General features: G+C 36.7%; 5 protein-coding genes across 5 annotated transcripts; 1 reads left to right on the top strand and 4 right to left on the bottom strand.

Annotated features, from left to right (window-relative positions):
• Window positions 1-455: 455 nt before the first annotated feature.
• On the bottom strand, window positions 456-1,565 carry LOC113311421 (cation/H(+) antiporter 15-like). Its single transcript, XM_026560262.1, has one exon. The coding sequence runs from the start codon at window positions 1,563-1,565 to the stop codon at window positions 456-458; it is 1,110 nt and encodes a 369-aa protein (XP_026416047.1).
• A 302-nt stretch (window positions 1,566-1,867) lies between these two features.
• On the bottom strand, window positions 1,868-5,296 carry LOC113311420 (cation/H(+) antiporter 15-like). Its single transcript, XM_026560260.1, has 2 exons — window positions 5,216-5,296; window positions 1,868-2,752 (listed from the first exon to the last, which is right to left on the bottom strand). The coding sequence occupies exons 1-2, from the start codon at window positions 5,294-5,296 to the stop codon at window positions 1,868-1,870; spliced, it is 966 nt and encodes a 321-aa protein (XP_026416045.1).
• A 1,243-nt stretch (window positions 5,297-6,539) lies between these two features.
• On the bottom strand, window positions 6,540-11,870 carry LOC113310937 (sulfate transporter 4.1, chloroplastic-like). The gene is made up of 17 exons (XM_026559755.1): window positions 11,374-11,870; window positions 11,069-11,117; window positions 10,734-10,935; window positions 10,177-10,345; window positions 9,888-9,953; window positions 9,688-9,795; window positions 9,491-9,598; window positions 9,335-9,400; window positions 9,196-9,256; window positions 8,922-9,049; window positions 8,610-8,651; window positions 8,276-8,392; window positions 8,076-8,127; window positions 7,770-7,908; window positions 7,539-7,630; window positions 7,369-7,445; window positions 6,540-7,292 (listed from the first exon to the last, which is right to left on the bottom strand). Exons 1-17 carry the CDS (start codon window positions 11,725-11,727, stop codon window positions 6,897-6,899), a joined length of 2,226 nt encoding a protein of 741 aa, XP_026415540.1. The 5' UTR covers window positions 11,728-11,870; the 3' UTR covers window positions 6,540-6,896.
• Window positions 11,871-13,172: 1,302 nt separating this feature from the next.
• LOC113311419 lies at window positions 13,173-13,898 on the top strand. Its single transcript, XM_026560259.1, has one exon. The coding sequence runs from the start codon at window positions 13,173-13,175 to the stop codon at window positions 13,896-13,898; it is 726 nt and encodes a 241-aa protein (XP_026416044.1).
• A 2,030-nt stretch (window positions 13,899-15,928) lies between these two features.
• On the bottom strand, window positions 15,929-17,462 carry LOC113311418. Its single transcript, XM_026560258.1, has 3 exons — window positions 17,395-17,462; window positions 16,860-17,304; window positions 15,929-16,480 (listed from the first exon to the last, which is right to left on the bottom strand). Exons 1-3 carry the CDS (start codon window positions 17,460-17,462, stop codon window positions 15,929-15,931), a joined length of 1,065 nt encoding a protein of 354 aa, XP_026416043.1.
• Window positions 17,463-21,540: the final 4,078 nt, after the last annotated feature.

The raw sequence follows: 21,540 nt of genomic DNA, 5'->3' as shown, positions 1-21,540 counted from the left end.
CGTTGTATAGTTTGAGAGATAAATCATTTCTAAATCACAAAATTGGTTAAAAAGACCAAAATCAACAATTCCTGGATGAAATGGACAGTTAGATTTTGATACTGTTTAAATGGACAAAAATGTAAAAATAGGCAGGATATTACCAGTTTCGTCGTGCCCATTTTTAAATATTTTTTCTTATTTTTAATTTACACAGGATGCATCGAGTTTCATCCTTGCTATTTTTTAAATTTAAGCTACTATTTTTTTTTGGCTATTTCACCCAAACTATTTTTTACTCGTTCATTTGAACCGTGATTTAAAAATATTTGGACAAATGACCCATTTTTCGTTTCTAAATTTACTAGTAAATTTTAACTAGGTCATCTAATTAGGGATGGGGTAGTATATCTTTCCATGATTAACTAATATCTTGCCGTTGGTGAACTATTAAGATTGAGCCCTTAGCATCATAATCAGGAGATGTTATCATGTCTCCGATCGATAGCTCCAAGATCTTCACACTCAGCATCATAAACAATATCGAGCACTCCAGTAATAAGATTTGAATTAGTAATTTGTTGTCTTCCTACAACCATAAGATCAAAATCATCGTGAAATGATCGGACTGCCCATATTATTTCCGCGCCATCTTTCGCCTCTACTTCTTTATACATCAATATTTCATTATGCATTGCGTTAATCCTGAAATGATCTACCAATTCATCATCAAGAAACTTATGTCTCTCAATGCCAATAGATTCACTGTAACAGTCAATAACTTTGTCGGAAGATAAACTCTTATTATTATGACCATAAAACCTAACAAGAGTAACGGAGACTGATGGATGATGAATCATATTCATCGCAATAGCCAATGCTTCCCGATCATCTGGGCCACCAAAAAAGAGTACTATAACGCGGTAAGGCATATCGAGAAAAAAGCAACTAGTAGACTGTGCCTGGTAATTATTATAATCAATTAAGATCCCCACTGAGCATGGGGAGTTTTGCAACAGATTTTGAAGAAGGTCCTTGATAGCACGATTTGAAATATTTGGTCTGGCCAAATCATCCCTCAGACTCATTGCATCTTGCCTGCAGAAAGGGAAGATTATGAGAGCAGTCCTCTTGTCAACTGACAGGGTGCATATATCGTTGTGCATTGACGCGTAAGGAGAGATGGTGGTGAAGGCTCGAATGGTAACAAGGTTATGGTATCTGTCTTCGTATTGTTGGAAGGCATTGATGATCCTCTCAGAATTGCTAATGTTTGATGAGGAAGCAATTTTGTGTTGTGGGTGGGAAATAAGTAGAGGAGAAGCACGGCCCACGAGCTCAACGAGATGCAGGATGTAGACAGTGAGGGGGTTGAATTTCTTCGGATTACAGGATTGAAGGAGTCTGATAATATTTGGAACATCATCTTGGGTGTGAACACATACCATTACACGAAAATCTGTTTTTTTTTCTTTCAACTGCAAAATAGACCTTCTTTTATAGGTTAAGTGTTTCGCTGAAGGATCACAGAGGTATTTCACCACAGATGTAATGACTGCTGCTATCAGTACAATTGCGAGAACCATGACTGTACTTTCCAAATAGCTAAGGTAAGTGTTCTCCTTCTCAGTAAGAAAAATGGTAAGCATAATGATCATGGGATAACTAATAAACTCTTTAAGGTACGTATATACATACATACCGCTGCACTTCTAGCATCCATCCAGATGTCAAGCATGGAAACCTCGACAATGCCTTTTAGGTTCATGATGAGTCCAAGCAAGAAACTATCTGGAATGGGCACTCCAAGAAATATTGCTGGGATGAATACCCCGACAATCTTCCCAAGGGTAGAAGCAAAGATGACAAGTCCAGCTCGCCATACATATTAAAGATGACGTCCAATATGATAAAATTGTGTCTTCAGTCCAACGATACCGATATGAAGAGGCATGAGCAAAGTAGTAAACATATAATCAAGCTTATCAACTATGGTTGTTCCTAATGGTGGACCATCAGGTATTGCCAAACCTAGAATGAAAGCCCCGTCTGTAACGTAGAATCCACAGTATTCAGTAGCTAGTCCACACAGTAAAACGGAAGCCACTATTAAGGAAATGTACGACTCTTTCACGGGTTTCCCTTCTGGTGTATTCTTTACGATCCACAATGCTGCTGGTCGCACAATAAAAAATATAAATATAAACAACCCTACCAACACCAACACTACATATAGTTCGCGCACAGGGTTTGCACTTGCGTATAAACCTTGGAAAAAGATCAAGGTTTTCCCAACAAGATGAAGAAAATTAGCAACCATTGCTACATGAAGTGCCAAATGACCTAACTCAGAGTTGAGAATGTTGAGATCAGTGAGTACATAAGCGATTACAGGGAATGAAACCAAGCTGAATAGATCTATTATCCTATCAGAGCCGCGAAAACCTCCCTTTGAATTTACCGCCACTAGATCCTCTATATCTTTGTTTTTGAGCCAATGGGAAAGTACATCTCCAAATATAAAAGAGCAAAGGAAACAACCCAACCCAAGGACGTACGTTCGCAGCCCAGATGTCTTCAACATTTTGGGATCCATTTGAACTCCAACTTTAAATATAAAAAATGTAGAACTGAAATGAGCAAGGGTGTCTAACACTTGCATGCTGTTCTCAGGAAATATAAAAACTTGAATTCCGAGTGGTTCTCCATTTTCACCTGGATTACTTATAAAAGGATAGCCAAGAGGGCCCCAATCACTAAAATGCATTCCTCCCTACGTACAATATGCATAACAAATCAGTTAATAATCATAATAGAATGCATATCAATATATGAAGATAATTAAGCATAAGTTAATTGCCAGTATCTGGAAACGAATAAAGGTTGATGGAGCCTTGACAATACAATATGAAGTAAACGAGGTATAAGTAAAAGTATGATAATCTGCAAGGCGGGACGTGGTAGAGGAGCAATCTGAAAACTTATATTGGACATATATATATGTCATATATGTGTTGTGTGGTCACAACACATACTACACGTACATACACACTGAGGACCGAGCATATTATGGTCCAAGTCTGTTATAAAGATCAAGCCTGGTGAATAGAAGAAGTTGGTTGTACTCCAAGTCCTCCGGCGTATAAGAAGATGTAATCTGTTGTCACAAGTCTTTTAGATTTTCAGCATTAGCGTACAATTTGTTTAACTAGGTTTTGAATCCTTCTTATGTAAATCATATAAATACTGAATGAATACAGTCTAGTCTACACAATTTTGTGAGACGGTAAAACATCTAAACCTAGAATTCTTGATGGTATCAGCTTGATCCATCCTAGGACCTATTCTCTCTTCCGCAAAATCAATCCCTGATTTCTCACATCATGGTGACTTCTTCAACTCAATCTCCACCTGAAAGCCCTGTTCATCAAAACGCAGAAAATCAATCTTCATGAAACCCTAGGACATTAGATCCTTACATCATTCATCCCAGTGATAACCCAACCACTGTTTTATTCTCTCCTCTGTTGCAAGGTGATAATTACGGATCATGGGTACGAGGTATTACCAAGGCTCTCAACGCCAAAGGAAAACTTGGCTTTCTTGATGGATCACTCCCTCCTCCGACTGACAAACTAGCTTATCAATGCTGGAAGCGTGCTGATGATTTGGTTGGAAGATGGATCCTCAACTCCTGTCAGCCAGATATTCGTGCAAGTTGCTTGTATGCACTCTCTTCTCATGCAATTTGGAAGGATTTGCAGGTGCGATTTTGTATTTCTAATGCACCTATTTTATATCGTCTGAAATCTACAATTGCTGCTATTCGACAAGAGTCGATGTCTGTCTCTTTGTATTACACAAAGATCAAGACCCTATGGGATCAATATGATTCCCTTATAGCTGTCACTGAGGTATGTATTTGCGGCGCTGGAAAATCCTTACTCGAGCGTCTTGAGCGTGATAGAGCTATGGAGTTCCTCCAGGGCTTACATGATCGTTTCTCCAATCTCCGGAGTCAGATATTATTGATGGACCCTTTCCCTACTGCCTTGCGCATATTCAACATGGTGCAGCAGGAGGAAGAACAATAACATATAAATGCAAGTCCTCTACCCAACATTGAGTCTGCGGCTCTCAGTACAAATCGCTATGCTGCACAATCATCTGCTAATCGTTCTGCTCCTTCTACAAGCCATAACAAGAGGCCACGACCCCACTGCGATTACTGTAATCGCCATGGAAATGTTCGAGACCGTTGCTACCGTCTTCACGGTTTTCCTGCTCCTTCTGCATCACAGTCAGTTGCTGCCAACACCACCATTGCTGCTTCAGATCTTCAACTTGCACATCAGCCGGCGCTACCTTCATTCTCTGCTGAACAATATTCACGACTGTTGGCTCTAATCAAAACTTCCTCTGAGGATACTACAATGGAACCGCGTGTCAATTTTGCTGGTAAGCTCCTAAATATATTTTCTTTTGAACCATGGTTTGTTGATAGTGGTGCTACTCACCATATCTGCGACTCACTATCTTATTTTAGTTCTTATTCTTCTGTTACAACTTTAATCCATATGCAACTTCCAGATGGTACTTTCTCTACAGTTAAACACATTGGTGAAGTAGTTTTTTCACCAACTCTTAAATTATCAAATGTTCATCATATTCCGAACTTTAAATTCAATCTATTATCTGTGAGTCAGTTGACTCGAGCTTTGAATTGTGCAGTTCTTCTCACACACAATTCTTTTATCTTTCAGGACCTGTCAACGAACAAAGTGATTGGTCAGGGTGAACTTCATGCGGGTCTGTATCAGCTACGGGTCTCTGCGTCATCGCCTAAAGTTTTGTTTAATAAGACGGCATTCGACATTTGGCACTGTCGACTTGGCCATCCTAGTTTAGGTCGTTTCTGTTCCATTTGTAATTCGCATGATTATATGCACTCCAGTTTTTCTAGTGATTGTGACGTATGTCCGTTGGCTAAACAAACTCGATTATCTTTTAATAAAAGTAGTATTTCTTCTAAACGTTGTTTTGAGTTTATACATTGTGACATATGGGGACCATTTTCTACACCATCTTTTACTGGTGCAAAGTATTTCCTTACTATTGTAGATGATTTTTCTCATTGCACTTGGGTGTATCTCATGCACACTAAAAGTGAAACTTGCAAGTTTCTCAAATTTTTTGCCCGATATGTTGCCACTCAATATTCTACGCAACTCACTACCATCTCTACAGGTAACTCTTTACCTTTTTTCCCATCTTGCAACGTATCCAATCTGACAATGGCACAGAATTTCTCCCTCATGAGTTTCAGGCATGGGTAAATAAGAATGACATTCATCATCAACGTAGTTGTACCTATACTCCACAACAAAACGGAGTGGTGGAACGAAATTGTGCATAAACTAATCCTCCTGAACTGAGGCTTCTGGAGTTAAGCATGTCACGTAGTTTGTAAAGTGATCCATATCTCTCTCCAAGTACCACAACACAACCCGCAGCCAGGAGTGTTGGGACGAGAAGGAGGAGGGTGGAGAAGCAAAACAAACAGTAAAATATAGGATTTACCAGGAAAAAAAAAAAGAAGAAAAAGAAAGAAAGAACAAAATGATTTTTTTTTTTTTTGATTTTTAAGAGATGAATACGAACCAGAAAATATAATGGATGCACTATTTTTGGGTTTCTTTCATATTAACCAATCATTATGCAAGTAAACGGTCATACCAATAATCTAATTAAGCTTCCAAACTTCTAAATCACCCTCTGATGTTGTCTCACAGGGTACCAAGGTTGTCGATTCTTTTCTTATTAAAAAGCACTACAATTTATTTTTCATCAATGATTTCATAATTGCACAAATTGGTGTTGTTTGAGTTATAAGGCAGTAATAGGACTATACCTAAGCCACGACATGCATAAACACTTGTGTGTAATTTTAAAAAACTTAATTCAGTTTTACTTAGTTGAGAGAATTAACCATGAATTCATTCAACAAAAAAAGTCAATAGGACTTTAGTCCCAACAGTAAAGGGTTTTAACTTTTTACCCTCGATTATTTCAGTTTTGTTATTTCATATGACGGCTCATTTATGTATTTGACTGACCCTAATTTCTGGGTAACACTTGGTTATAAATAGCTGTGATTTGTTCTTGATACACGTGAATTTTTTTGTAAAATGAGTTTAAACCTTGAACATTTTGATACAGTTTAAAAGCACTAACATATTTGGATCCACTAGTGGGTGAAGCCAGTGTCACTGTAATACAGTGGTAAAGTTATTGATTATAAAACCAGTGACCTGATCTTGAAATTAAGAGTAAAAAAGTTAAAACTGCAAGCTAGTATAGCAGGTGGTAAAGAAAAGAGACATGGTGGAGTGGACATTATCGTGTCTGTTTGCAGTTAGAATAGCAGGTAGTTATCAGTAACAGTGACAGTAGTAAATGTAAAAGCTCGACATTGTAAAAATGATTGTAAAAGTTTGACAAAAAAGACAATTTTATTGAGTGATTACATTGATTCAAGTTTGTATAGATTGACAGACATCTAAACACAGTAACAAGAATAATATTTGATCAAATCATAATATCAACTGAATATTACAAAACTGATATCACTATATATAGACAGAAATCAAATGTTACAGAAGTCATATATATATGACCACAATAAATTATACAAACAATATATACTGCAGAATGTGTCGAATGTAATGTTGAAAACCTGAATGTGCCGAATGTGATGGATGAAAAGCTTTTGGTGCAACCGCTCACAAATCAGCGTCCCGCCTCCCGCCAATAACAAATTAAGCTACAAACATTTTGCCAGATGAATAAAACTAGGATAAAATGAACGAATCACACGAAGGGATATGAGAACGGTATGGGATGATATAGTTAAGATGTCAATCTTTCCGGGGAAGCAATGGTTCTGTGTGCGGGTTCTTCTCGCTTTCTCCTGCTCTCCATTGTCTCCCAAACAAACTTATTGGCCTGTCAGGTCTTCGCTCCCCCGTCTCATCTGGATGTATAAAGATCCGAGTTTCTTTATCACTAGATTCCGGTTCTGTGTTTGACCCATCATTTTCTTGATGTTTGCTTAACCTCTGGAAGAAATTTGATTTCTTTTCATTCAGTAAATCGATTGATTTTGGTGATTCATTTAAGCTCTGGACGTGTTGTAGGCAAACTTGAACAGCATCATGAACTCTAACAAAAAACCACTCTTTCCCAATCTGATCAAATACACCAGAATTGGAGAGAGCCAGTAGTACTTCCCTGTTTGGGTTCGAAATTGCAATCTGCTCGCCAATGGAAAAAAAATGTTACTAATTATATCCCCGGAGCAGATTAAGATTATTAGGAGAGATAATTTACCTGAATATCCCGTGATTTGTACTCCTGATGCAGGTCTCTTATTGCTTGAACAGCGCTGGAGTCGATATATGTAACAGCTGCAACAATCAGTATAAAATGTAAGCGTGGTCTCTAATTGCAACCGGGAAGAAAAATTCTAGTTTGAGCAAGTCCAAACTCGTCATACTCACGTGCCATCTCTAATATCACAAAGTAAATTCTTTCAACTTCTGGTCCGCGTTTGTTTGACCCATCCTCAGTATTGATTTCAAATTCCTGTAGCCTAGCAACACAACAACAAATGATAAATTCACATTTTGTTTCTGTAATCGCCATAGCCTCTAACAATGGGTATTATCCCCGAATACGAACTGGATATGTCATTTTTATTATTTTTTGCAGAGAAGGAGCTCAGTATTCACCTTTCTTTTATAAAACTTGTATTCGCAAAATAGATAGGTGCATCAATTCTCACAATCACAATCCCATGATATGTATATGCTTCTGGATACTGTTTGCTGTTTCTGTAAACTGTGGTGCCAGGAAGACGTCCCAAGACAGCTGAAATGACAAGAACCGAGTGACACATCATCAGGAGAAATCTAACAGATACTTTCATATTGGAAGCGTAAAATGTATAAACATACAGACAAGAAAAACATAATGTGTCTGATACATCCAGGTTTCCAACGTTATTGTCAATCTCAACATCTAAAAATGCTACTCACCAATGTGTGGATTCGCTGATTCATGGATGACAAATGCAAGGGAGAAGCCAACCTACAAATTTTAAACCCCTGCACCCAGATTAATAAGAAGAGCTTATGCCGTATTATAGGGATACTGAGTTGTTCACACATCAACTTATATCAAACTTCTTTTTGAGGACTGAATCCCAGTATTAAATTGCAATTTGACTGAATCTTACCCCGATAAGGACACCATACTCAATGCCAAGAAACAGTGTTGTAACACTGGTAACAGTCCAAAGAAAAAAATCTTTTTTGTCCACACGCCATAGGAAGATGGCTTCATCATAATCCACCTAAAAGATTTGAGATACAAAAAGAGTCAGAAGAAATGGTTGAATCTGCTAATTTTTAGGCTGCAACTGTGTGTGGAACTGGCAAAATCATCATCATACTTCAACAAGGAACTTTATTTTATAAACAACTCCTTTCAGCATGTTTTTAGCCCGCAATCATTGAAAAACAAAAGACCAAATTTATTGACCCCCTTTTAGGTATAGTTGGAGTACTTACCAAACCCATTACAGCGGAAATCACAATAGCAGCCAGAGCACACTGCAAAAAGAAACAAGCAGCTCACGGTAAGTGATCTACTTATCAATATCAAATTGTGAAGTGGTTAAGGAGGGCGTCTTAAATCCTAACAGCTTCAGAGAAGCCACATAAAACTACACCGACCAACACCAAGAATCTCATAATTCACATCCCAAAAATCTGTAGTGACATATCGTAATGCGTCTTGGAGATTGCACTATTAAACAACACTGAGGTTTCCACATCAAGAATTGATAAAAAGTAGTTAAAAAAATCATGATAATATCTTACTTGTGGAATATCTCTAAATAATGGCGTCATGAACAAAAGAGCACAACACATTATGACTCCCATGGTAAGACCAGCTAAGCCAGTTTTTGCTCCACTCTCATGATTTACAGCTGACCTGGAAAATGATCCTGCATCAAGAAGATATCATATTACGTAAGCTGATGACTTAGTGAAACCTTTCTTCATCTTGAAAGGTGCCAAAGGGTCAAATTGGAAGTTGAAGTACACACTTAAAATGCTGGCAACCACACGTGTAGATTTGTAAGCATCTTACCTGTTGTAGGATATGCTGAGAAGAATGAACCACATATGTTTGCTACACCGAGACCAAATAGCTGCAAGGAAAGACAAGAGAGTTAACGTGTCATGCATTTTTATTCAAGTGGCAATAAAAAAATTCTTTCAGTACTTACCTCTTGATTTGAGTCCAACTCATATCCATTCTTCGCTGCTAAAGCTTTTGCAATCCCAACAGATTCCTGTCATAAGAATTGTATTTCCCATTCAAAGGAGCTTCAAAATGAAGAGCGGGAATAAGAAAAAAGAGAAACAAATCGATAACTGCTTACCAGTATGGCGACACCCGTAATTAGAAGAGCAGTGGGTATTAACGACCTCACATGATCAAAACTTTTAGGAACCGAGAACTTGGGAAGGCCTTGTGGTATATCTCCCACCTAAACCACCAATGCTTGGATATCAATTGCAAATTCCGATTACGAGTACCCAGTAATGTTCAGATTATACTGAGGTAGCTGATTCTTACCACAGAAATGGAAGCAGGATGAAATATTTTCACAAAAGCAGTACCCAGAACAACTGCTGTAAGAGGACCACCGGCTCTTAAGAATCTCAGCGACTTTTGTGTTTTTCCCTGTGACATTTATGACCGGAAACTACAAATTGATTCATTTGTACAAACCAATGTAAACTCCATACGAAACTAGATGAGAGTAGTAACCCTACCAAGTGCTTCATTATAAGAAGAATCGCGAGAATGCTTGATCCCATTAAAAAAGGACGCCAGTTAAACTACAAAAGGAAAATCATGCTCATGGTTAGAAAGCCTGCTGACGCCTTCATAAAAATTGGAATGAGTACTATGCTAAAATGGAAGGGCTCTGAACTCTAAAACCAGTTGAAAAAAAGCCAATTTAGGATCAAGAAAGGTAGGATTTCATGGATATATAAAACTAGTGTTAATTCAAGCAACAACTCTATGAAACAGCCATCATTTCACAAATGCGAAGCATACCTGATGGGCGCCAGCAATGACACTTTCAATAAGTGGTATGATTTCACTGCTTCGAACAATACTATATCCCAAGAAGTATTTGGCTTGAGACAAGGCAATAATAATGGCTGACGAAGTTGTAAAGCCAGAAATCACGGAGTGACTAATGAAGCGTATAATCCATCCAAGCCTGAACACCAATATTTGGATACATGGTTCAGTAAACGACCATCAAAAGTATGTCATTCAAACAAGAATCCAATCCTTTTCCTAAGAAATTATAAAACAACAGCATTGAAACCATTTTATCCAAGGTAAATCATTTAGAGCTTCACATTGCAATATTCACAGGCATTAAGCACGTTCCAAAGGGGTAAGATTCAGTTAGGCAGTGATCGATTGCGATATACTGGTCCTAGTAAAATAAGTTATAACACTCATCCATGTACACAGGACAAAGTTATGAAAGACCTGAAACTCGTTTAAGCTTAAAGTGTCACAAAAATGACAAATGATGTTATTGTGTGTAAGGCAATGTTTAAAGCAGAAAACAGATACACTATACAAAATGATCATACCTTAAGATTCCCATTACACATTCCAAAATTCCAACCATAAGTGCCAACAGTATCGCAAGTTGCGTATACAATGCATCCGTCGGATCAGCAATTTTCCCCAGTACATTAGACACCAGTAGCGAAACCAATGCGACCGGACCAATTGCTAGCTGCCTAGACGACCCAAATATCGCGTAGATAAATATAGGAATCGACCCAGAATCTATTCCAAAACCAAAACCCAAAATTTAGAACTATATCAATCCAAACAAACATCCACTAATCAAATCAACAAAAACACAAATGCTATCTCAATGTTACAACATCAGCTTGAATTCGATATGAAAAACACTTACAAAGTCCATAAATTGGATGAAGCCCAGCTAATTTTGCATATGACATTGCCTGATTATTCACACACACACACACAAAATTACTACTCATCATCAACAGTATACACACAACTAACATTCAACCATCAAAAGAATTTACAGTTTGACTAATTCAACTTTGGTAGAAAATTTCAATCTTGACTTAGTTGAAATTTTCAAAATTTTTACATTTCAATCATTCATTCACAATTTTAAACCAAATTAACAAATTTCATCAAATAATCTTCCAAAAAAAAAAACCTAAAATTCAGAGATGAGGAGACTCATACCTGAGGAACAAGCATAATACCAACAGTAATACCAGCCATAAGATCAGGTTGAAGATACTCAGAAACATTATAAGTAGATATCCATCTTATACATGGAAAAAAGAATTTCATCCATTCCAACCACGTCATTCTCTCCGCCTTCGTTTTCCATTTCTTAAAAACAGAATTCTCACTGCTCGAACTCGACGATGATGATTGCTGATTCGAAGAAGTCGAAGGATGTTGTAATGGAATGACTTTCACTTGTCTATTCAACATCGACGAAATCGAATTCGAAGATGACGAATTCGAATTCGTCCCCATTGATGCCAAATTCCCAGCACTTGGTGATGCGTGTGATATCGACATACGCATTACCAACTCACTATATCAGGAATCGGATTAATTCCCACTGTACCTTCCAATTAATATGCGCCACTCTTTTTTCCTTTTTTTACTGAGTCGGAAATTGGGATGAATCGTGGGGGAGGGAGAATCAGAATCAGCGGATCAGAGGATCTTGCTTGCCTAACGGCTTATGCCAACTTACACTACAGTCCTTTTGAAGGACTTGAAAGGTCTTCGAAATGACGATATTGCCCTTGGTGGTACGGCACGTTGTGATTACTGTGGGGCCCTGTGGGTCCTGGTGAGTGTGATTACGTGGCGGCTTGGTGATGAGTTTTTGTTCGTCGGATTAAGGTTACTAGGAAGATGTAGGGCTGTGAAGGATTTGGTGGCTGTAGAGAAAGGACAGGGACGGAAATAGAAAGTCAATTAATGAAAGAAATGGCTTATTGGGGAAATGATGGGACATGGGTAGTTTGGTAATTTGGGTAGTGGGTAGAAGGAAAGAGCTTCATGTGGACGGAATTCGGGGAATGTTCATCCAATCAGTTGAGTGATCGTGTCATCAATTCATGATGTCTGAGAGAAGTTTCGAATTCTCTCCTGAAGAGAACCAATAATAATGTGGAGGGATGCGTGGCAGTGAGTCGACTTTAAAAATGAGCATTCCTTTTCAAGAGAACCAATAATAATGTTACATATCCGGAAGCATTGTTCGGAGATATGTTCGGACCGAACTCAATCGGCCGACACATGTCCCAATGCTAAGAGTTTCTCCAATGGAATGTGTGTGTGGGAAAAAGTCTTCATCCACATAGGATACAAATTCATATTTCCTAAAATCTTTTTCCAACCCTAACCTCTTCAACAAACATGGAGATGACATGTCATATTTTTCTATAGACATCCTCTAGCTCGACCTCTTGTTTCAGAGGTTCATCAAGAGAATGTGTATCAATCCTAATCAACATTTTTATTATTAAAAAAATTATTAATCACAAAATGATTAACGATATTTATATATCCTTTCTCCTTCCATTCTGGAACGAAGCTTTTTTTCCCCTTTTCTTCCTTTCTCCCTTGTTTTCTCAACCAAAGCCAGGAAATCATCTCGTTCGTACTGTGTATCAATCGGGTAAATATGTTTTCTTCTTTTTATCAATAACTCTTCTTTTATAGATTAATTGAATCTCCACGATGAAATCCAAATCAATATTACAGCTTGTTACAGTATTCTATATTTCTTTGAAAAATTAGAGTTACCGATCTTCGTTGTTACCGACTTTGTCTTTTAGAGAAAAAGTTATTCCGATTTGATTTGTATGTTTGATGTTTCTTTCTAACAGTAGAATAATAAGTCCATGATGTCACATACTTTAACGTTGATATGTAATATGTTTGTTATTGATTTCAAGTTGTATAGTATTATTGATATTTGAGCATATACAACATTTTTAGGTTGAATATCCATGATGGCATCATCAAAACTTTCATACGACAGTGATAGTTCGTCTTCTGGTAGTGAATCAGATGGGGATGATTCATTATATGTTTTCCAGAGCTTTAGAAAGAAACAACGGTTTGGCGACAACTTAGACGGTACTACTGCAATGAAGAAATCAACTGGAATTATCACCTCTATTGTTCCAGCCATGGTTGCAACTACGATGATAAACGTCAAGGGGCCTCATGGTGGATCAGTTTTGGGTAGAAGATACATTGAACGTGATAGAAAGGTTCGTCATAATTTGATTATCAAAGATTATTTCAGTGGCGGGGAGTCGAAATATCCACCAAGTTATTTTCGTCGTCGCTATCGGTTGGATATTGATCTATTCAAGCGTATTTTACATGGAATTCATGACCATGACGACTACTTTACACAAAAGGTTGATGCTGCTAAGAAGTATGGGTTGAGTCCTCTGCAAAAGATGATGGCCTTAGTGAAAATGCTTGCATATGGTTGTCCAACTGATTCTGTTGATGAGTACATTCAGATTGGTGAAAGTACGGCAATTGAATGCCTGAAACGCTTTTGTGATGCTATAATTGGTGTTTTCGAGGAGCAATACTTGAGAAAACCAAATGAAGATGACATCAAAAAGTTGTTTAAAGAAGGAGAAGATCGTGGTTTTCCCGAAATGCTCGGAATTCTTGATTGTATGCATTGGCCTTGGAGGAATTGCCCTGTGGCATGACATGGTACACACACAAATGGTTTTAAGAAGGTTCCCACTCTAATTTTAGAGGCAGTGGCATCCGAAAGTCTGTGGATATGGCATGCATTCTTTGGCATGGCTGGTTCAAATAATGATCTTTCTGTTTTAGACAGATCTCCCTTGTTTGATGACATAGTTAATGGTGTTTGTCCACCGTGTAACTTTGTTGTTCAAGGCCATCAATATGATATGGGATATTATTTATCTGATGGAATTTACCCTCAGTATGCAACTCTAATCCAAACCATCTCAAGTCCTAATACTGCCAAAGAGAAGTTTTTTGCCAAACGCCAAGAAGCTATACGTAAAGATGTGGAGCGGGCATTCGGGGTACTGCAAGCAAGGTGGCACATTGTTAAGGGGCCGGCACGTATGTGGAATGTAAAAGATATAGGGAAGATCATGAAGACTTGTATCATTTTGCATAATATGATCATTGAGCATGAGCGTCAACAAAGAGTCGACCCTGAAAGTTGGAGGCCACTTCCGGATGAAAATGTTGAACCTGTTGTTCCACAGCATGACTGCGCATTTTTAGTCGATAACATGATTAATCGAATAAGGAAGGTTCGATACAAGGAAGTGCACAACGAGCTTAAGATTGATCTCATTAACCAATTATGGGATCAATTTGGAGATTCAGAAAATTAGCTGCGGGGTTTCCTTATTTGCAGCATATGAGTTGCTGGTGTTTTAATTGTTTTGAATAAAGATGTTGGTTACATCCCAGGTTAGAGTTATCATTGAAAGACCCTTATTAGTATTTGCTATTGCAGTTTTGCCTTTATTTTATTTATGGATGATCACTACTGTTTTGAACGGGTGCAAGTATGTTTTTTACAATTTAATGCATAAATGGTGATTTCTTACCGTATACAGGGTGTTGAAATTTTATACTGTGACATTTATATGATTCATGTGATTATCAAGGTTCCTATTCAAGTTTTTTTACTGTCAGCATTTGCCGCAGAATTGCTAGTTCTATTTGCAGGACTGAATTTTTTTCGCAGGACTGAAATTCTAAGTAACCGGTTTATTTGTTTGCCAGTGACTGAATTTGTTGCAGGAAAAGAAGATACGGTTGCACTGGAACTTCATAATAATATGCTGGAGGATATGAAATATGCTTCTGCCTTAGTACGGGTACCTGTTCCTTACAAATCCTCGTGTCGTGCTAGTTTACGGTGTACCTGGACATGGATTTAATCAAAGCAAGATTTACAAGTTTTACAAAATGCTTAGCTATACAAATATCAGCTGCATACGGAGAGGGTTTTGGTCACCAGAATCGTGAACTAATGACCTAACTGTATCTTTCAAAGCTTAGAAAAAAGCTCGCGTAGTTAGTTTTTTAATACTTCAGTTTGTAAACATTATGAGTATATTGTTTTTAGTTGATCTCATGCTTTTGTAATCTACAGAAAAATCTATCGTTAGTTCACTATACTGATATTAATTTGTCCATTAATGATTAATGGAATCACCATTAGCTTGGATTACTGTGTAGTCCTTATTAAATGATTAATTTTGAATGATTCACTTATGAACTTATAATCACTATAAGTACCATACTACAGCTTGCTATTTTTGAAGGTATAATCCTTCTTAGCCTTGCAATGCGTGAGAATAGTCAGTACACCACCATACTACAACTTTCTAGAGTTCAAGTAACAACCTTGAATGGAAACAACATTTGTGGTTTATTTTCCTTGGAGTGTCATGTAGCTAGCTAGAGGGTGAATTAGACAAGTTGCAGATAGCATAAACTATGATTTAGACAATCCCACCAAGCGTGCATATATAGAAAATAAAAAACAACATTGAAAGCATTGATTAATGAAACTCAATTTTATTAAAGATCAGCTAGAAAACATTAAGTTTCGACACCAAATGGAATGTTAAGGATCTCCACAACAGTGACCTTACTGCAGGTACTAAATCATAAAATGCTAATCTAAGACTCAATCAATCAAAGAAAACAACTTACTAAAAGAAATGGTAACCTAAGACTAACTCAATCTAAGGAAACAACTTATAATTTTCGCCTGCATTTGTTCATAAGCCTTCCGTATGGCGGGTTGAAGAGGAGTAAGATCAGTTGTCATAATGCGCTCGCATTCCTTTCGCTTCCCTAATTTTTGTTTCTGCCTTTGAGCTTCTTCCTTTAATTGTTGATCCTTTTCTTTCAGTTCCAATTCCTTTTTCATCAATAGCTCCATCAGTTCATGGTCTTTTTTATCCTTTTCTTTCTTCAATTCCAGTTCTTGTTGATTAAGCAAGTGTTGCTTTTCAACTGTAGTCTGGAAACTACTCAGTATGCCTGCAATATTCTTCTGTTCATGCGCTTTTTGGAGTTTAGCTTTGCTAGTGTTTTTACCCGGAGGTCGAGCAACTCCTTGTCCGGCATCAATGTTCTCATTATCCACATCCGTGACACCATCTGGCAGTGAAGAAGTAAGTGATGTCTGTGCTAAACTATCAGCAAGACTTTCACCAGTCTTCTTTTTGTTTCTTTGAAGTCCCAGTCCTAGTGAGTTGAAGTGAACACCACTTAGGATTTTCTTTCAGAATTTCCCAACAGTGTTCGAATTTGAATGCTGATCCATCCCCAGTCTCCTTGTAAATTCTCAGTGCATCTCATTTCTGCAAATGCGGAAGCAACAACAATAAATTATCTCGATTAAAATACGTTATCATCGAATCCATAGACTTTCTATGCAATAGGTAACTACAGTCCTGAAGTACACATGTTTATATGACAAAGCTTCGCTATGTAAGTTACAGTGCATTATATTAAATGGAAAATTATCTTCATGCCATACTTTCAACGGAGAAACTTAAGAGTTATGCCTAGCAAACACCTTGATAACATACTATACTCTTGCATAATCTTAAAACTGCAAATTATAAAAGAACAGTATAAAAGAAAAAATATCTTACCACGTTCTGAATCGAGACTCCACTTTTTGGAGCTCTCTCTACAGATTCATATGAAGCATGAAACTTGGTTACAACAGCTTGGATCAGACCCCAACGGCATGATAAGTCATTGGCTTTCCGAGACTCATCGTAAGTGCCCATGTTGTCCCTCCAAGCACCCAAAATACGACTCCACATCCTTTCACTGGTCTGATCCTTCCCTACAATCGAATCGACGGAGACGTAGAGATAAGCCTTTGTCAGTGCGATGTCTTCAGCTGTCGTCCAAAGTCGACTAGGAGGATTGGAAGATTGGATTGGTGAAGGATTCTTTCCCTTTCCTTTCTTCTTTGCTACTGAAGTTCTTAACGATTGAGTTTCGAAAGGGGGGAATGGGGCATTCATATGACTTTGGAAGGAATACCCAACCCCATATGGTTGTTCAGCAGTCGATGAAAACGGACCACTGAATTGATTCATAGGAAAAGGAGGGTATTGTATAGGAAATTGTGGTTGTTGAATGGAATGATGATAGTGGGTTTATGGGGTTACAAACACAGCAGCCGGATCCGGAGAAGTTGCAGGAACATGAACATTTTCATCTTGTTGACACTCGATCGACATAGGGTCTGACATACTTCACCAACAACTAAGCAAAAATTGAAATATTAGATTCATGCATAGTACAGAGAAACCCCAACATACAAACAATCAATATATCAATCAAATAATTGTATTTTATTAACCATATGATTACCCTAGATCATGATATAAGCCCTGATATTAGAAATCAACCAGGAAAACAAACTAAAAACTAAAATATTATGAAAAATATATTCAGATGTACAACTTTGTTACTTTGAATAAAAGTAACAAAACTTTAATCAATATAGGTTGATTACATCTCATCCAAGGCAAAAACTGGATGATAATTAAATCTACCTGATCTTAAAAAAAATGATAATCAGAAAGAAAAAGAACAGAAGAAAAACAAAAGAGTGAACCTCACCAAACTTTTCTCTATATCTTAATTTTTATCAAGCGATTGAATAAACAAGAATAGATGAAATAGGGTTTGTATATTCTCATCTATTTATAGGCAAATCAAGAAAACTCATGACCTAGTTTTTGGAGGGAATTCTATTTACCAAATTTATTATACCGCCAAAATAATGGAGGAGTTTTCCCGCGGCAGCGAAAGGTTCAGAAAGCTATACGGTTGGAGACAAAAATTTTCCATTCCTTATATTCAGGAAAAATTATTAAAATATAGGATAAAGGATGTCTTCCCACAGTGCCACATATGAAGCTGACCGCATGGTCATTGGAGAAGCTCTAATAAGGCATAACAATTTCGGTCCGAGTTTTTATGCCCGCTGAGATTGGGGTATTATAACAAATAAAACAAAATACGTTTATTGTGAAGTAAAACTCAATACCCCTTACTCGTACATTTTCAAAAATAACAAACTACTCTTCATTAATTAACATTAATGAATATATTTAGCTTAATTAATTTAGTTAGATAGATTATTTGGACTAAACCTATGAATTCATGTTGAGAATTTTGTTTGTAAATGAAACTGCACTAGCCAAACACTACTAAAAAGGGGATTACAATGCTTTTAGAGCATCTCCAACCGATCGTGGTGTGTTTTCGACATGTATTGGTTAAAAAGACATCCTTGAGCTCGTGGTGTGTTTCCGACGTGTATTGGTTAGAAAGACATCCTTGAGCGGTGTGGATGAGAATATTTCCATCATTTTAGGAATATTTAGAAGATCATCTACAACCATACCGGTATCTATTTAATTGGTCAAAACTTCTAAAACTCTGTTTATCAGTAACCCAATTACTTATCGGTATCCTTTTGTTTTCCGATGAAAATCATGTCTGTACTATCGGTGCATTCCGTAGGTATCCACCTATGAATGAAACATTATTGCATTAGTTAAACTGATGAGATCTCACGTTACTTGTTGCGTACATTACTCTAGTACGTGATTATCATATCTAACTAACACCTTTTCACCGATTATCAAGTCTAGAAAAATCACGTAACTCAATTGGTTAATCTTAATAAAAATCACGATCAAATTTTATTGAGAACTAATGAATCATTAATCTCAGTTCGAAGTATATTGTAAAAGAAAATAGTGTTCTTGAGATAGGTTGACGATAATGATGATGATGATAATTATGTCAAGTTTAATTTACAAATTCTTTTTTTTTTTAATTATTTATCTGTATATTTTTAGAATTAATATGCTGATTAGAATTCGTCACACCCTTTAGGAGAACCTTTGAAACTAGAGGATAATTTAAAGGATGTGGTAGTAACCGACTTGCCACCTAATCTCCACGATGAACATCACGTCTTCGTTGGAGAGCGTTTTTCTAAAAAAAAATTAAAGAAATCTGATGTGGCCTTAGATGTAGGAAGACTTTGTAGTCCCATTGGAGATGCTTTTAATGGTTTCATTCTCCAAATTATAGAAGAAATCAACACTTTCAGAACTGAAAGTATGAAAAGTCAGCATGCTCGACAAAACTGGAAGATAACGACCTTCCATAGCCAGCATGTTGGTAATAAACCACAATGACGACCAACTAAGATTTTCCATACGAAAAAAAGTGTTTCAAATGTATGATTAGTCGGCAAGGTATTAACTTCATAACATGTCGACTAATCTTTAGTCGTCAAGGTCGAAATGCCAAACAATATCGACCAACACAAAGTCGTCAAGGTTGTTTCCCCAACCTTGCCGATTATTAACAGAAATGTACACATTGAAGATAGTTTAAGGTAGTTATTGGTCGGCAAAGTTCTAGTTTTCAAAATATGAAGACCTTAATTACTACAACACTAGTGGGAAAAGTATAAGGACGAACACCGTCACGATCCCGTAAATGTTACTTTCATAGATGAAAGTCGTCACGATGCTCAACCTAAAAAGATAACGATTAAAACTAGTCGTGAAGGTGATAACAACTAATACACGTTTTAATTCAACAATTTCGACTTTTCTGACCTAATATACCATTTAAACAACAAACTAAAATACTAAAAAGAGTTTGGAAAAATTAATCGGCGATAAAAAAAATTCTAATCAACAAATATTTTTCATTTTGGAAACCATGAAATATAGAGAAGGGGAAAAGATTTGATCATTAGATTGATAAAAATGAGAAGGTAATATATAAGGTTTGGTGAATGGATCTAAATCTAAAAAGAGAATAGTTTTAATTATTATTAGAGAAAGGGTACGTAATTAGATAACTTTAGACATATTAGACACTCCTTAACCCACTATTATCGTTGGGAACAAAATTTGTATACCCCAATCAGTTTGGGCATACCCGAATTTGACCAGATTTTTAAGGGAGAAATTTTGCGAGTTTTTGGTGTGGGTTTGTCGTTATTACATAAAAAAAATGGAAAAAAGATCCCGGGCCGTCCCTTTAACATAGAAAAAAGGAAAAAGCATCTTTAGTTAAGATTAAATAAAAACTTGCTTAAAATTGACGAGATGGGTTAGATGTTGTTGATATTTCAAACGCGATCAAAATATTTTCTCTTTTCGTACATAAGGAATTTGGTGCTAGTGTGTTCCAAATTCTTGGGTTTATGATATTACCACCAACAAACACTTATGTTGTACTAAAGTGATTTCGGTTGAAAAAGTCTAATTTACACTCTGTTCTTTATAAAAACGTTCATTTAATATATCAATATTTATTTTTGATTCAAACATTATACTTATAAATGAGAGTATAGATGATTTAAAACATTAAACTAATACTCTTTAAGAAAAGGTACATGCACAAAATGAGAAGATTTAACATAGTTCTTATTTCTGCAGGGGCGAGCCTACAGATGGCTTGTGCTTGCATTATCCTTCCTCAAAGAATTCTATAATTACTTTTAGAATAGCTTTGGAATGTTTGGTTTGTTCCGGAATCGACAAAAATTCACATTGGAAATAGGAATCATAATAACGCGTGGAAAAAATGAAATCCTATACAGATATAATTTCATTATGATGTTATTGGATCCTTTTGGAAAAAAACAAATAACAGTGTTTACTTTCAAGGTTGGGAAAAAAAAGGAATTAATAAAGGGATCTTTGTTATTCAGATACAATTTCAGATATAGACGAGGAAAAAAATTGTGTATCTCGCCTTGCATTTTTGAGGATGACAATCCGGCCTTAATTATTATACCAACATCTAAAAAAAAATTGAGAATGTGGTTAAAAAACCAAAACCAAATAAACCTACTAGCCTAGATGTGTTCCGGCCCGGTAGACTTTTTTAAATAGCTTGGAGATTGTGGTATCACAAACAGTGGCAGCAATTCATTTTTTTTTTCCAAAAACTAACTTCTCCATAAAGACTTAAATAAGGTTTTTTTTTTTTTTTTTCTATTTCCTAATACCTAAAATTTCTATTGTTTCTCCTAATACCTAAAACTAAAGAGACAAGGCGAAAGTGGGGGCACTTGTCTAATCTCTCTTGAAGGTTCGAATTATCCGCAAGGGTTTATAGAAACCAACACTAAGCTCAATCCCTAAATCAACAACCATGTTTCTTGCAAATATAATCGGCTAATCGCGATTCACCGGCCTTTCGTATTCAATTCAATCTATTGCTGCTTCTTTTTTTATGATACCCAACTGTTTATGGGTGAAAATTGTTTCT

This window comes from Papaver somniferum, chromosome 9, assembly GCF_003573695.1.
Source record: "Papaver somniferum cultivar HN1 chromosome 9, ASM357369v1, whole genome shotgun sequence".
NCBI lineage: Eukaryota > Viridiplantae > Streptophyta > Magnoliopsida > Ranunculales > Papaveraceae > Papaver > Papaver somniferum.
Note: the sequence above shows the minus strand (reverse complement) of the source record. Positions and strands in the feature narration are given on the sequence as shown.